The following is a 17,016-nucleotide window of genomic DNA, read 5'->3' on the forward strand; positions in this document are numbered from 1 at the left end:
TGTTTTGAGAAATAAAGAGACAAATGATCTAAAATATGATGACTTTATTTCTCAGCTCACAGTTCCTGTCACTGTTATTGACTAAGAATACATAACTGAGGGGAGATGACAGAAACTGACAACCGGTCCTTCCACACAATCTGTCACGCAGAGCACACAAACTAGAAAAACAAGTCATGTTCATGGCAAAGGTGTCACACGGTGTCACGAATGAACATGAACATGAACCAGAATGACATGTATCCACATCACAACCATTTCAGCAGGGTTGTCACACACGGACCGTGCGTGACAACAGTCCTGTCAGGCCCCTCCCACATACCACATGACAGATGAAATGTGATAATAAAAAAAAAAGAAAGGTTCATTCTCGTCTTTTGCAGAAGAGCTTAAAACATTGTCTCCCTTCAAGATGTGCGTGTGCGGTCTGTGCCACGTCTTGAGCCTGATGATTGTCAGCATTGTCCTGGCTTGTGTGGACGGATGTGACATTGCTCCGGCCACCTGTGGGGCCCAGGCACCAGGGGACGTCATCATAGGGATAGTGTTGCCATGTCATCGTAAAGTCAATGCAATTCAGGAGCGGATTAGACCGGACAGCTTCCACTGCTCAGAGTCAGTATATGAACTTTTAATACAGTTTACATCATGTCCAGTGAACAGTTTTTGTTTTAATGACTCGATTTGGTCAAACATTCATGCATTTGTCTCCTAAACTGTTATTTTCTAGGTATTTAGATCAGGGTGTTTTTTCTTGTGCTGACAATTCAAAGAGAATATCTGTTTTTCCATGTCCTCTAATGTTCCTTTGGTTTTTCACACTTTCTATTTTCAGTTTTGATCAACGATCATTCATTAAATCCTTGGCTATAATTCATGAAATCGAGCAGATAAATGCAGCTGGTTTCCTCCCAGGAGTGAAGCTTGGATATTTGATGTGTGACACGTGCGCACATGCAAGCAAAGCATTGCACATTGTAGGGCAGATACTTGCAGTCAACGCGTCTGTGGATGGAATGTGCAACTACACTAACTTCAGGCCCAGAGTCAAGATTATTTTAGGAGCACACTACTCTGAGACGACCGTTGCTGTGGCCAGACTGCTCAGTATCTACATGGTTCCTCTCGTAAGTCGCATGGTCATAGGTACTGTTCGTCATATTATATATATGTATATGTACTGTATGTAAACGTGTGTGTGTGTCCTGTTTAAATGAGTGTGTGGGGTGCACACAGACCATAATCTCAGCACAGAGTGAGGTGGTCTGTTTTGGAGTCAGTCAGAGTTGTGCTTGTCATTCCCTTCAGAAGCCAGGTGCGCCTCTATCTGATGCATTGCTATTGAAATGGTTGAAGTGGACGATTCTCTACTGAGGAGTCAGATTTGCTCGTTGATGATGATGAGACAGGAGAACACAGCAATATTTGTACACATCATGTGACACTGAGTTAAATTCAAGACAATATGGAGGGAGATATGTGATATATGTGGGAGAGACTTTGCTGGTTATTTGGATTCTCAGCTGCAGCAACAGTAGAACAGTCCACTAATGGAGCTTTCCATCATACAGTTCTAGCATGGCTCACTATAGTACCTGGTACCTGGAGGGTTTTTAGTACCTACTCTGGCGCGAGCTGAGCTCATACTGAACCGTGACATCAACAGACTGCCGGGCACTGATTGGCCAGAGAGTGTCGTCACTAGAAGAGTCGCAAGCTCAGAACCAAACAATGCTGAACTGTAGATGTGATGAGTTTGTGTGTTTGTGAGTTTGTGTGTTTGTGTGTTTGTGAGTTTGTGTGTTTGTGAGTTTGTGAGTTTGTGTGTTTGTGTGTTTGTGAGTTTGTGTGTTTGTGTGTTTGTGAGTTTGTGTGTTTGTGTGTTTATGTGTTTGTGTTTGTGTTTGTGAGTTTGTGTGTTTGTGTGTTTGTGTGTTTGTGTGTTTGTGTGTTTGTGAGTTTGTGTGTTTGTTTGTTTGGGAGTTTGTGTGTTTGTGTGTTTGTGTGTTTGTGAGTTTGTGTGTTTGTGAGTTTGTGTGTTTGTGAGTTTGTGTGTTTGTGTGTTTGTGAGTTTGTGTGTTTGTGAGTTTGTGTGTTTGTGTGTTTGTGTGTTTGTGTGTTTGTGAGTTTGTTTGTTTGTGTGTTTGTGAGTTTGTGTGTGTGTGTGTTTGTGAGTTTGTGTGTTTGTGTGTTTGTGAGTTTGTGAGTTTGTGTGTTTGTGTGTTTGTGTGTTTGTGAGTTTGTGTGTTTGTGAGTTTGTGTGTTTGTGAGTTTGTGAGTTTGTGTGTTTGTGTGTTTGTGAGTTTGTGTGTTTGTGTGTTTGTGAGTTTGTGTGTTTGTGTGTTTGTGTGTTTATGTGTTTGTGTTTGTGTTTGTGTTTGTGTTTGTGTTTGTGTTTGTGTTTGTGAGTTTGTGTGTTTGTGAGTTTGTGTGTTTGTGTGTTTGTGAGTTTGTGAGTTTGTGTGTTTGTTTGTTTGGGAGTTTGTGTGTTTGTGTGTTTGTGAGTTTGGGTGTTTGTGAGTTTGTGTGTTTGTGAGTTTGTGTGTTTGTGTGTTTGTGAGTTTGTGAGTTTGTGTGTTTGTGTGTTTGTGTGTTTGTGAGTTTGTGTGTTTGTGAGTTTGTGTGTTTGTGAGTTTGTGTGTTTGTGTGTTTGTGAGTTTGTGTGTTTGTGTGTTTGTGAGTTTGTGTGTTTGTGTGTTTGTGTGTTTATGTGTTTGTGTTTGTGTTTGTGTTTGTGTTTGTGTTTGTGTTTGTGAGTTTGTGTGTTTGTGAGTTTGTGTGTTTGTGTGTTTGTGAGTTTGTGAGTTTGTGTGTTTGTTTGTTTGGGAGTTTGTGTGTTTGTGTGTTTGTGAGTTTGGGTGTTTGTGAGTTTGTGTGTTTGTGAGTTTGTGTGTTTGTGTGTTTGTGAGTTTGTGAGTTTGTGTGTTTGTGAGTTTGTTTGTTTGTTTGTGTGTTTGTGTGTTTGTGAGTTTGTGAGTTTGTGTGTGTGTGTGTTTGTGAGTTTGTGTGTTTGTGTGTTTGTGAGTTTGTGTGTTTGTGTGTTTGTGTGTTTGTGAGTTTGTGTGTTTGTGAGTTTGTGTGTTTGTGAGTTTGTGAGTTTGTGTGTTTGTGTGTTTGTGAGTTTGTGTGTTTGTGTGTTTGTGAGTTTGTGTGTTTGTGTGTTTGTGTGTTTATGTGTTTGTGTTTGTGTTTGTGTTTGTGTTTGTGAGTTTGTGTGTTTGTGAGTTTGTGTGTTTGTGTGTTTGTGTGTTTGTGAGTTTGTGAGTTTGTGTGTTTGTTTGTTTGGGAGTTTGTGTGTTTGTGTGTTTGTGAGTTTGGGTGTTTGTGAGTTTGTGTGTTTGTGAGTTTGTGTGTTTGTGTGTTTGTGAGTTTGTGAGTTTGTGTGTTTGTGTGTTTGTGTGTTTGTGAGTTTGTGTGTTTGTGAGTTTGTGTGTTTGTGAGTTTGTGTGTTTGTGTGTTTGTGAGTTTGTGTGTTTGTGAGTTTGTGTGTTTGTGTGTTTGTGTGTTTATGTGTTTGTGTTTGTGTTTGTGTTTGTGAGTTTGTGTGTTTGTGAGTTTGTGTGTTTGTGTGTTTGTGAGTTTGTGAGTTTGTGTGTTTGTTTGTTTGGGAGTTTGTGTGTTTGTGTGTTTGTGAGTTTGGGTGTTTGTGAGTTTGTGTGTTTGTGAGTTTGTGTGTTTGTGTGTTTGTGAGTTTGTGAGTTTGTGTGTTTGTGAGTTTGTTTGTTTGTTTGTGTGTTTGTGTGTTTGTGAGTTTGTGTGTTTGTGAGTTTGTGTGTTTGTGTGTTTGTGAGTTTGTGAGTTTGTGTGTTTGTGAGTTTGTGTCACATAAAACAACATCTAGCTATGATGACCCCGCCCATGTTGAGGAGGGAGGGGCCTGACACCAAACCCAGCAGAGTAGAGCCGAGTGCTGAACTTGAACTGTATGATGAAAAACTCCCACCAGACCACGGCAGCAGATATGAGTCCTGTCACCTCTGTCACCTCTGTCGCCTCTGTCACCTCTGTCACCTGTTGCTAAGGAGATCTGAAGATGCACACACAGTGTGTTTTACACAGTCTCTGGAAAGAGGGAGAGAAGGTCGAGGGTCTGATCAGCTGAGGTGGTTGATTAATACACAGCTAGTACAGCTCCCATACAAATATGCTGATTGAGCAAAACACAAAAGAAACATCACGGTGCAACATCTCATGTGTTCGGGAATAGGACTGTTAATCGCTACGATTAATACAGCTGAGATTATTCTGGTGTGTGTGGACCTCTGACATGAATTATCCACGCAGTCAGTCAGATACTGTAGGAGAGACAGAGAGAGAGTAGCTGAAGATGGAGAGAGGTGAGGAGTGTTGGGCAGAAGCTGAGCGATAAAACAAACGTTACCTGGTGTCACGGCACAATGACATCGCCAACGAGTGGAAAGTACTCACTCTATAATGTTTAGAGTTTCTAAGGACATTGTCCGGGGGATTTTTTTTGTTGTAATGTTAACAGTCGGATGACAGTCGTCCATGTTGGCCTTTATTTAAGTCTCTTTGAAACCACATAGTTCTATGTGTAGTTCTGCGTTTAAAAAGAAAGATGCCATGAAACAATGGTGTCTGAAATGAACTCCTTAATTTAGTCATTAGAAGAAATCTTTCAATCGTGATTAATCTAGATTAATGAATTTCAAAATGTGAGATTAATGAGCTACATTTTCAATATAATCTATTGAGAGCCCTAGTTAGGAAATAGTCACATCCAGGGTGAAGTTCTCCCTCACCTAGAGTGTACAGAGGTGACAAAAGGGTCAGACTGGTTCAGCTCCCCGAGCCCTGGTGAAGCAGTTGCTTGGTCCTGGGTCCATCACTGCATGTCGACAGTGGGTCGTCTTTATATACAAGGTTTTCTTTATGAGGTTGAACACGAGAGATCAGTGAAGCTGGTGTCAAAATAAAAGTGCAGACAGGCGAGGGAATCGAGGCAGGAGTCTGCTCCCCTTTTCTTTAGAGCATGACGTCATCACGGTGCTGCCAGCTTAGATGATGCGTTTATGATGGTCTGTCCACACAGAGACATGTATAGGTGTATAGCTCATAGTTTTCATCCACACAGAGGCATGTATAGGTGTATAGCTCATAGTTTTCATCCACACAGAGACATGTATAGGTGAATAGCTCATAGTTTTCATCCACACAGAGACATGTATAGGTGTATAGCTCACAGTTTTCATCCACACAGAGACATGTATAGGTGAATAGCTCATAGTTTTCATCCACACAGAGACATGTATAGGTGTATAGCTCACAGTTTTCATCCACACAGAGACATGTATAGGTGTATAGCTCACAGTTTTCATCCACACAGAGACATGTATAGGTGTATAGCTCACAGTTTTCATCCACACAGAGACATGTATAGGTGTATAGCTCATAGTTTTCATCCACACAGAGGCATGTATAGGTGAATAGCTCATAGTTTTCATCCACACAGAGACATGTATAGGTGTAGAACTCACAGTTTTCATCCACACAGAGACATGTATAGGTGTATAGCTCATAGTTTTCATCCACACAGAGACATGTATAGGTGTATAGCTCACAGTTTTCATCCACACAGAGACATGTATAGGTGAATAGCTCATAGTTTTCATCCACACAGAGACATGTATAGGTGTAGAACTCACAGTTTTCATCCACACAGAGACATGTATAGGTGTATAGCTCATAGTTTTCATCCACACAGAGACATGTATAGGTGTATAGCTCACAGTTTTCATCCACACAGAGACATGTATAGGTGAATAGCTCATAGTTTTCATCCACACAGAGACATGTATAGGTGTATAGCTCACAGTTTTCATCCACACAGAGACATGTATAGGTGTATAGCTCACAGTTTTCATCCACACAGAGGCATGTATAGGTGTATAGCTCATAGTTTTCATCCACACAGAGGCATGTATAGGTGAATAGCTCATAGTTTTCATCCACACAGAGACATGTATAGGTGTAGAACTCACAGTTTTCATCCACACAGAGACATGTATAGGTGTATAGCTCATATTTTCATCCACACAGAGGCATGTATAGGTGTCAAGCTCATAGTTTTCATCCACACAGAGACATGTATAGGTGTATAGCTCACAGTTTTCATCCACACAGAGGCATGTATAGGTGTATGCTCATAGTTTTCATCCACACAGAGACGTGTATAGGTGTATAGCTCATAGTTTTCATCCACACAGAGACATGTATAGGTGTATAGCTCACAGTTGTCATCCACACAGAGACATGTATATGTGTATAGCTCACAGTTTTCATCCACACAGAGACATGTATAGGTGTATAGCTCACAGTTTTCATCCACACAGAGACATGTATAGGTGTATAGCTCATAGTTTTCATCCACACAGAGACATGTATAGGTGTATAGCTCATAGTTTTCATCCACACAGAGACATGTATAGGTGTATAGCTCACAGTTTTCATCCACACAGAGACATGTATAGGTGTATAGCTCATAGTTTTCATCCACACAGAGACATGTATTGGTGTATAGCTCATAGTTTTCATCCACACAGAGACATGTATAGGTGTATAGCTCACAGTTTTCATCCACACAGAGGCATGTATAGGTGTATAGGTCATAGTTTTCATCCACACAGAGACATGTATAGGTGTATAGCTCATAGTTTTCATCCACACAGAGACAGGTATAGGTGTATAGCTCATAGTTTTCATCCACACAGAGACACGTATAGGTGTATAGCTCATAGTTTTCATCCACACAGAGACATGTATAGGTGTATAGCTCATAGTTTTCATCCACACAGAGACATGTATAGGTGTATAGCTCATAGTTTTCATCCACACAGAGGCATGTATAGGTGTATAGCTCACAGTTTTCATCCACACAGAGGCATGTATAGGTGTATAGCTCATAGTTTTCATCCACACAGAGACATGTATAGGTGTATAGCTCACAGTTTTCATCCACACAGAGACATGTATTGGTGTATAGCTCATAGTTTTCATCCACACAGAGGCATGTATAGGTGTATAGCTCATAGTTTTCATCCACACAGAGACATGTATAGGTGTATAGCTCACAGTTTTCATCCACACAGAGACATGTATTGGTGTATAGCTCATAGTTTTCATCCATACAGAGACATGTATAGGTGTATAGCTCATAGTTTTCATCCACACAGAGACAGGTATAGGTGTATAGCTCATAGTTTTCATCCACACAGAGACACGTATAGGTGTATAGCTCATAGTTTTCATCCACACAGAGGCATGTATAGGTGTATAGCTCACAGTTTTCATCCACACAGAGGCATGTATAGGTGTATAGCTCATAGTTTTCATCCACACAGAGACATGTATAGGTGTATAGCTCACAGTTTTCATCCACACAGAGACATGTATAGGTGTATAGCTCATAGTTTTCATCCACACAGAGACATGTATAGGTGTATAGCTCATAGTTTTCATCCACACAGAGACATGTATAGGTGTATAGCTCATAGTTTTCATCCACACAGAGACATGTATAGGTGTATAGCTCATAGTTTTCATCCACACAGAGGCATGTGTAGGTGTATAGCTCATGTCATCGTCCCACCTTCCTCTTGCTCTGACTTCACTGTCCCTATCTTCGTCTTCGTGTTTGGAGATTGTTTGACAGTGTTGCTAACTACTGAAAAGACGCTAATGTAGCGTTAGACATTTCTGCAGCAGTCTATCATTGTCACAGTCACTGAAGTGGTTAGCTAGCGCCTGGACAGACACAGCTAGGACAGACACTCATCGTCTCTTTGGTCTGGGAACTCACCGACGGTTTATTCTGTGCATGCTCACACGCGTGACTTGTATGACATCACTGCTGTGTAACATGGCTTTGCTACTCAAATGATTAAATACAGCGCGATATCACGAGAACACGTCCTGTCCTCAGTAACTGCAGAAATGGTTGTGAAGAGGAAAAGAAGTGTTGAATGAAACTGAAGAAGAAAAAAACACAGACACTATTTTCACTTGAATGAACAGATTAGCGATTGTTCCACACACGGTCAGCTGCACTGCACATCCACAGCTGTGTGCTCTCTGTGTGTGTGTGTGTGTGTGTGTCTACAGTCAGACTGTGATCAGTTTCCTTCTCAGAAAATGATTTATGTTCCGTGTCTTTCCCCTGGCTTGGTTCATTCTGTCTTTGTGTCTTACTAGTACACAGAACCCATTCAATATGTGCCTGTCTGTACTGTGTGTTTGTGCGTGAGAGGCATACAACATCACATGCATGTGAGATCAGGTGAATATGTCAAAGACGGGCTGCATGAGTGGCTTCTAAAATGTCTTTGATGTCAATGTCAATTAGAGAGAAGACGCTCTTCTGTCTGTCACGTGTTGTCTGTAGCTGGTTGTGCTTTGTGGTGGATTCTGAAACGTCCTTAAATTCTGGACCTTTATCGCTCATTTAAATTTGGGACCTTGCAGTCGGAATTGTCATTTGTTTATTCAAAGTCTAAAGACTGTCCAAAGTAGGCTGGGCTATTCCAAGTGTCAGTTTATTGCACATCATGTTTCATATAGTTTTGAATAGCCACTGCATATCTGTGTTTGTTGGCATGTTGTTGCAAAATCTGCTGACTCATTGTGATGCAAGCAAACGGCATTTATCTTAACTTCATCTTCTGCATTACTTATCCAAACAATGTCAAACTTGGCACTGCACTTAGCGAGACACCTGTCAAGCTTGACAGGACCATCAGTTTGAGAGATATGCGAATAACAGACACACAGACAGACAGACGGACAGACAGACAGACAGACAGACAGAGAGACAGATGTTCCTGCAATTTATATATATAGATAAACATTGTAATGTGTTACAGTGCCACTTACAGGCCTAACATGTGTACTACAGCGTGTTAAGTCATGGGGGTTTTATGTGAATGGAGACATTTCCTGAACCAATGCAGTGTTTATGGGAAACTTTTTCAAAACACCAAAGAATAGGATAATTTACATAACATTTGGTTTCGCCCAGGCCCCATCCATGCACACATGTAACATGAACATTAAAACTATTTCATTTTTTCACTCTTTTTCACTGTCTCCATAAACACGGACATGTCTTCAGCCACAAAAGACCCAAAAACGACTCTATTGCGCTGTAGTACATATGCCAGCTCTGTAAGTGGTGTTGTAACAAACACAGATGTTGAGCATGCACATGAAGCATGCTCACTGTGTGCAAACTTCTTTTTTTAAATAAGGCTTTAATATACATTACAATGCATCAAATCACAGAAACAGAGACAGCATGAACAAAGCCAGAGGAAAGGAAGGAAATAAAAGAAAAGTTATCAAAAACAGACCAATCTCCAAACACCAAGGGGTGGGACTATGACAGCATCGTTTTACGAAAGTGACTTATCGGTTGTATACACAAGATTTTTTCATTATAGAAAATTCAGTTTCAGTGCTCCCAAAATTTTGTTTCCATGTGGATGAAAGACTGATATACACTATATATATATATATATATATATATATATATATATATATTACATGACATACTGTGTATATATACACATACAGTACATATATATATATATATACAATATTAAACTTGAGTGTGTGTGTGTGTGTGTGTGTGTATACGTACAGTATGCATAATTCTGTCTTATCTTACACCTCATCAGCTAAGCAGCACATCATCGTCACCAGAACTGAGTGATAAGCTGAAATACCCACCTTTCCTCCGAACTATTCCCAGTGATATTCATCAGACCAAAGCAGTGGCCAGTATGATGCGTCACTACAGATGGAACTGGGTCGGGATTGTGTATGGCGATGATGAATATGGCAAAGCAGCCTTTGAGAGCTTCGTCAGGGACGCTGAGGCTAATTCTGTGTGCTTGGCATATCAAGGAGTGTTGCCTCATTACCTTGATCATCCACAAATCCAGCAACGTGTCAAGCAGGTCGCTGAGCAGATCCGTTCCTCAAAGGCCCAGGTGGTCGTGGTAATCCTCAGAGAAGAGTTGGTGGAGATCCTCTTTCAGGAAATGATCAGGACCAACACGTCCAGGACTTGGATTGCCAGTGATGCTTGGTCCAGAAGCTGGTCTCTTGCCCAGATGGATGGCATTGACAGGGTTGGGGACATCTTGGGCTTCACCTTTATTGCACAGAAGAGTAAATCATTTGATAATTACTTGAGGAATCTTACAGTGACTCCAGGAGGATACAACCACTTCATTGAAGAATACAAGAACCTGAGATTTAATTGTTCCTCTGACTGTTTCTCAACTGAATCCCAATCCTTTTGTCCCTCACCTGACCCAATGAAAATTAAATCTAGCAGCGCATGCAATCTCAGCAGTGTCCAAGATCAGAACGATGACTATCTTGTGACGTCCCTTGACACGAGTGAAGCTTTCCTTCATAGGGTGTCAGTGTGGGCCACAGCACATGCTCTCAAAAAGCTGCTGAGGTGCAACAGCTCTTCATGCTCGGGAGAAATGGACTTTGCTCCATGGGAGGTAAGATTCATGTTTACTTTGTAAAATGCATTTCTTGCTTTTTTGTAATCGTAATTCTGAGATTTGCTTTCCAGCTTCTTAGAGAATTGAAGAAGGTTCAATTTCAACTTGACGACCAAACTTTTTACTTTGACGACAATGGTGATTTTGTAACTGGGTATGATCTGATCATATGGGAAAAATACGGACACCGCAGAAGATTTCGCAGAATTGGGAAATACCATGTCCTTAGTGAACAAATACAACTGGACGTGGACAGTTTCACCTGGCATTTAACTGGCAATATCACGGTAAGACAACACCACACTTACACATTCAGTTACAGTTTGATTACTGCTTTAGTTGCTGTAGTCCTTTGGGATTTGTCTTTATCCAACTTTATTTGTAAAGCACTTTAAAACAACCACAGTGGAACAAAGTGCTGTTAATAAATAATGACGATCGCAAACACATCACGAGTCTGAGCTCCGGTCACGCAGAAAGTTCTGAAATAATCAATCTTTTAAATTAACTGAGTTTCTCCCCCACCTCTCCTCTGTCCCCCATTTTTCCTTTCACCCCGACCGGTCGAGGCAGATGCTGTACATCTTTGGGTCTGGTTCTGTCAATGTAAAGAGTGTTTGGCGGCAGTGAAGGTGTCGGACCTGAGGACACGTCTAAAGCTACGTAGCTACTAGCCTAAAGCTGCAACTGCATCAATCACATACACAACATGGGGAAGAAATGCCAACCTTCCGTGTGTCTTTTCATGATGAAGACAAAGTCAGCTTTAGTTTCTGCTCATTTCTGATGCAACAACAGTGAAGTCAGATGTAGCTTATCCATTAGTCTGAAACATGATATAGTTTTTCCAAATCGGCCTTAGATTCTAGAGTGGATGCAGGAGAAATGAATGAACCTGAAGATGAGCATGTGCACTGCAGCAGGTCTTGCTGCCACTGTGAGTCCTGTGACACTTAAATGGTCCAGGTCCATGTTGTGTGTCAAACGCTTCCTCACCACCTCCAGCAAACTACAGGGAGACAGCATGATTACTGCTGTCATCGCCACACACACACACAGTGAGGAAAAGCAATCATCTCTGTCAATTAGACTGAGAGTTATCAAAGATAAAAGATTACTCAAAGCACTTCAAACCTTTACAAACAAACTATAGAGATCATCACAAATGTTAGAATCTGTTGTAGAACACCAGGAACATGTGTAGACACAAAATAAATTCAGTTTATGGTTTTTAATCTTTTTCCAATGACAACTAAACCGACAAGAAGAGAGTAAAGAGTTTTAAACAAATATAACAGATAGAATGATGAAGAGTTTATCATTGACCACATTTGCAACAAATCACAGCAGACACATTAGTGTTTTTGGAAGTGAAGCCAAACACATGTTTTACTGTAACATTCATTATAATTATGGGAATAATTCTATTGTATGGTCACAATAGCATTGATAAAACAACACATTGAGTGGTGGCCTAAGACTTGCAGTACTTTGTGTATACTGTGTACATATATACATATATGTATATACAGTATATATACTTATATACATATATGTGTATATATATATATATATATGCATAAATTGAGTGGTGGCCTAAGACTTGCAGTACTGTGTGTATACTGTTTACATATATGTATATATATACATATATGTATATGTATACTGTATATATACATATATACAGTATACATATATGTATATATGTATACTGTATATTTACATATATGTATATATACTGTATATATACATATATGTATACATATATGTATATATGTATACATATATGTATATAAATACTGTATATATACATATATATGTATGTATATATACAGTATACATATATGTATATATATATATACAGTATATATACATATATATGTATGTATAGCTCATTTCTCTACATACTGTATATCTACTACTGCTCATGTTTTCTTCAGGCCCCTGAGTCGAGATGCTCAGAGAGCTGTCCCTGTGGTTTGGTGAAGAAGATCTTAAATGTATCCTGCTGTTACAGCTGCACACACTGTGTGGAGGGGACCTACTCAGATGATTCAGGTAGGCCTGAATTGCCTCCTGATGTTTTTCTAGTGTTTTTCATGTAATATCTATGTTGTGTTGTTCTTGAACAGATCTCGATGAGTGCAAAGTGTGTCCCACTGGAACCTGGTCTCTGAAGGGTTGGGATCAGTGTAAGCCAAGACTGGAGTCCTACCTGAAATGGAGTGATCCCCATTCCATTGCAGTGACTGCAGCAGCAGTCTTTGGCCTTTTAATTTTACTGGTTACCTTAATTCTCTTTGTTGTTTACAAAGATTCACCACCGATGAAAGAAGCTGAGGTGAGACTGTCCTGTGTGATGGTGTCTGGTCTGGCAGTGAGCTTTGCCAGTGTACCATGCTTCATAGGAAAACCTAGTGTCCACCTCTGCCGGGCCCGCCAACTCATGTATGCCATGGGCTTTACCTTGTCTGTCTCCTGCATCCTGGTCAAGGCCATTCGTACTTTCCGGGATTTCGTTCCCTTTGGACCGTTAAGCAGACGACTACACAAACTTTACAACCCACCTGTTATTATTACTGTGACCACTGCTGTCCAGGGAGTTATTTGTCTTCTTTGGCTCATCTTTGATTCTCCTGATATTGATGAGAAACCTCCTGCTGAGCAAAGCATGGAAAAGAAAGTCCAGTGTACGGAGGGGGACACATACATTGGTTTTGGTATAATGCTGAGCTACATCGGTCTATTGGCGCTGGTTTGCTTCTTCTTGGCCTTCAAAGGCCGGAGGGTTCCTCAGCAGTTCAGTGAAACAGGGTATATCATTTTTAGCATGCTGATGTACTTGTTTGTATGGGTGTGTTTTATTCCACTCTATATCACCAGAAATGAAGAAGGCACTCTGGTGCAGGTTTCAGCCATTCTAGTGTCCAACTATGGCATCATCTTATGCCATTTTTTACCCAAATGTTTTCAAGCACTTCACAGGAAAAGGAATGCCCCTCAAACAGCAATCAGGCTAACAAGAAGTAGAAGTACATCCCTTTAAAACTTCTCTTTTCTGAACATGGACATAAACTAAGATATCCACATTCAATTCAATTCTTCATACTGTTGAAAACTTGCTATTTCAGGTTTTTTAAATTGTGGTTGTATAGATACCGGAACATAATCAGCACTGCGTCCACTGTGCATGTCCCCCGGGTCTCCCTGGTAACGCTAACCCGTGTCTGAAAGCAGGTATACAAGGGAGAAGAGATTTGAATAATAGTCTATATCCTCTGCTGTTGTGACAGCACACCAGGTGACGCTAACAGCCTCACAAGTTAAACACCTGCTTCTTCACTCAGTGAACATGTGATGCTTGATGTTTGAATGACACTGCTGGCTCTAAACCAAAGGAACCCTTCATGATGACGAACGTACCTTGAACCTTTGGTGCAGGAGAGTGAGCAGTTGACAAGTTTCAGTTTGTTTTTTTCAGTTCGCTCTCTATGAAAACATGGTGGCTTCTTCTGGATAGAGCACCACCCCCTCTGGCTTACAGCTTTTTGTTCCAGTGGCCACTCATGGTACTGCAACAGAAACACACTCATGTTGCCTAAAAAGCAATTCTATAGAGCACAATAATAAAAGGGAAGTCTGTAAAACTGTTCAATTTGAGACATGGACATATGCATATTTAGATGTTTATATTCTATTTTTTATACTTTGTTTTTGTACAACCTTGTTAAAGGCCAAAGCCCAGAAGAATCTCTGGCTCAGCAGTTTCCTCAGCAGTCTCACGTCTGTTGTCTCCATGTTGTCTTGTTCTTCTGTGAGCTTGCTTTTTATCTTATTTCCAGATCAAAACTTGGTACCATTCTAAAAAAAATGGTAATAATTAATAAACATACAACATAAATGCAAGATCATTTAATAAAATGTGTATTAGAGCTATTGCTGTAAGTGGAATTAGCATTTTGTCTGGCTGTCTGTTCTGGACATGATTGTTGTAGGTGATAATGGTCCCTGTAATAAAACTATGGTTGTAATAAACATGGTGTAGGTTGCACCGTAGTGAACTCCTGCGGAGCTCATGCAGATGCACCTGCGGCCTGTTACCAGTGATGCCACCCCGCTTCACCATTGCAGGCTGTTCATGTCGCCACGCTTTGTGTTATCTGTGAAGATGTCACTGACATATTCCTCAATTAAGTCTGATCTGTTCACTTTGAAAATTGAATTATTATCATCAGCATTGCATGGTGGAGCCATGAAGTTTTGCTGGGCTAACTAAAATGGAGCACTCCCTATTTTCACCTGTAAAATACTTTCTCGTTCAAACAAAAGTGGATCATTTGAATAAGTTGATGGTCAAAACTGTGAGTAGATACACCTGAAAAGTTGGTGTACGTACGAAACATAGCAGAAAAATATCCCACGCCAGTTTCTCTTTATGAATCACTATCAACTTGCTGTCAATGCTGCTGCCTCAGAAGTTCATCGCAGAGGTCAAGAGGAAGTGGTCCAACATCAAAGTGCATGGCCTCATATCGTCACAGTCAGTATGTTTACATGCAGGTTAATCAAGCTAAGACAGAAGTACACGCGTGGAGGAGAAAATCCAGTTATTGGCTGTTCACTCCTCCATAGGTGGCGCTGTATAGCTCTATAAGCAGACCAGAACAGACCATATTATTCACTGGCCTATCCAGCCACCTTAAGTCTATAAATGATCAAAATAATTATAAAAATAAACATGATTTATAAACCTGTTCAGGGGATTGTAATTGGTTCTCAGTGTTAACAGTGCCACAATGATGCCTAAACAAAGTTCTTTAACTCGTTACTTCAAAAGAGGTGAGGAAGAAGATACACGCCCCCATCAACCGAACCGACCCAGCCCAATTCTTACACATTAGCTCAGTGAGGTTCAGCATGCACACGGGACAGACGTATGTAGGTGTGCTTTCCTTGCTGGAGGTGAAAGGAGGAGACAAAGGAGGAGGAAAGGCGGGGCATGACACAACAGAGCTCAAGCAGCTTAACCTCCTTCTGCTGTTGGCTAACAGTTTCACCAATTTCCTATTACTTTTCAGAACCTGGGCATGGATGGCAAGGATTATACAGATGCTTTGAGACGGAGATATGGTTCAGACTTTCTGGGATTATGCAGCTTTTCATATACTTAATTATATGAAATGCTCAGGAGAGCTGATTTTTCAGCAACCTACACGTAGTCTTAGGACCACATTTATGTCCATATATATATATATATATATATATATATATATATATATATATATATATACATATATACATATATATATGTATATATGTGTATATATACATATATACTGTATATATGTATATATATATATAGGCATTTGTGAGATATACTATGACACCCGTCTCCAAAATTCCTGAATTTCCTCACATCCCCATAAAGTACCTTGATATTCCCTGCACTAAGAACATTAATTATTAAATTATTCATGATTTATTGACTCTCACTCTCACACCTATGCTCAATCTAGTGACCAATTTACCCCCCAAATCTGGATGTTTTTGGACTGTGGGACGAAACCACAGAACCCGCAGAAAACCCCCCCCACACACACACAGGGAGAACATGCAAAATGGTATTATTTATTTTCATTAGCGATTATTGTAATTGTTTGTCCTTGTCACCTGTTCTTAACACATGTGTTAGTCCTTTGGTTCTCTTTTATAAAATGAAACAACCAGAGGTGACTTTGAGTGTGTTAGTTTGTTCTTCCTGCATCTGTGACCTTGTGAGTTGTTTGAGATCCTGATTCCTGACTGTTGCATGAGGTTCAACAGGTTTTATTTCTCCATAGTGATGTCATGCATTCTCAAGTTACACACCTGCAGTAGTTCATATCCTAGTTTCTTACTCAGGTTCAATATGGCATTTATATTCCCATTTTATGACTTTGTGGATAGTTTGTGGACAAAATGTATAGTTAGTACAGTGTGTGTGTGTGTGTGTGTGCGGGGTTATTTCATTATTCATTATATATTGTGTAATTTCAATATAAGATAAGAAGCATATGTTGTTTATCTCAGAAGCAAATGAACACTTGTTGTAAACTCGAGCAGCAGCATGATGGATGAGGCTAAAAACATCACCTGACACACGCAGCTCTGATTAACCTGATGAGCTTAAAGTCTTACATGTACGTGCCTGTGTGTGTGTGTGTGTGGATACACCTTACGTGACCATCTGTGTGCACTAAAGGAGAGCGAGCGGAACAAATCTCCAGTCCATATTATCCTCTCATCACCATGTTGTCTGTTTGACCACACAAGTCAGAGGACTGCCACAGAACACTCATCATTCTCAAGGACCTGGTCGTACAAGACACAGAGATTACGTGAGGACAACAACATTTTATTTATTTATTTATTTTTACACTTTCTTCAGTGACAGAAATCTTTGACGTTTTTCTTGAGTTACCTGTAAATGCAAAAATGG

The 17,016-nt window shown here is 40.3% G+C and overlaps 1 protein-coding gene across 1 annotated transcript; it reads left to right on the forward strand.

The window, feature by feature from the left end:
* Positions 1–355: 355 nt before the first annotated feature.
* On the forward strand, positions 356–14,650 carry LOC131444173 (G-protein coupled receptor family C group 6 member A). The gene is made up of 6 exons (XM_058614366.1): positions 356–615; positions 836–1,127; positions 9,693–10,535; positions 10,610–10,825; positions 12,479–12,596; positions 12,671–14,650. The coding sequence occupies exons 1-6, from the start codon at positions 413–415 to the stop codon at positions 13,582–13,584; spliced, it is 2,586 nt and encodes an 861-aa protein (XP_058470349.1). The 5' UTR covers positions 356–412; the 3' UTR covers positions 13,585–14,650.
* The last annotated feature ends 2,366 nt before the right edge of the window (positions 14,651–17,016 follow it).

The sequence above is a fragment of the Solea solea genome, chromosome 17 (genome assembly GCF_958295425.1).
Source record: "Solea solea chromosome 17, fSolSol10.1, whole genome shotgun sequence".
Taxonomy (NCBI): Eukaryota; Metazoa; Chordata; class Actinopteri; order Pleuronectiformes; family Soleidae; genus Solea; species Solea solea.

Excerpts from the sequence above, each read along its gene's own strand:
- LOC131444173 (XM_058614366.1), top strand. The coding sequence starts at position 413 with ATGTGCGTGTGCGGTCTGTGCCACGTCTTGAGCCTGATGATTGTCAGC. Across the intron at positions 1,128-9,692 it reads GTATCTACATGGTTCCTCTC|CTAAGCAGCACATCATCGTC; the intron begins GTAAGTCGCATG and ends ACACCTCATCAG. Across the intron at positions 10,536-10,609 it reads TGGACTTTGCTCCATGGGAG|CTTCTTAGAGAATTGAAGAA; the intron begins GTAAGATTCATG and ends TTTGCTTTCCAG.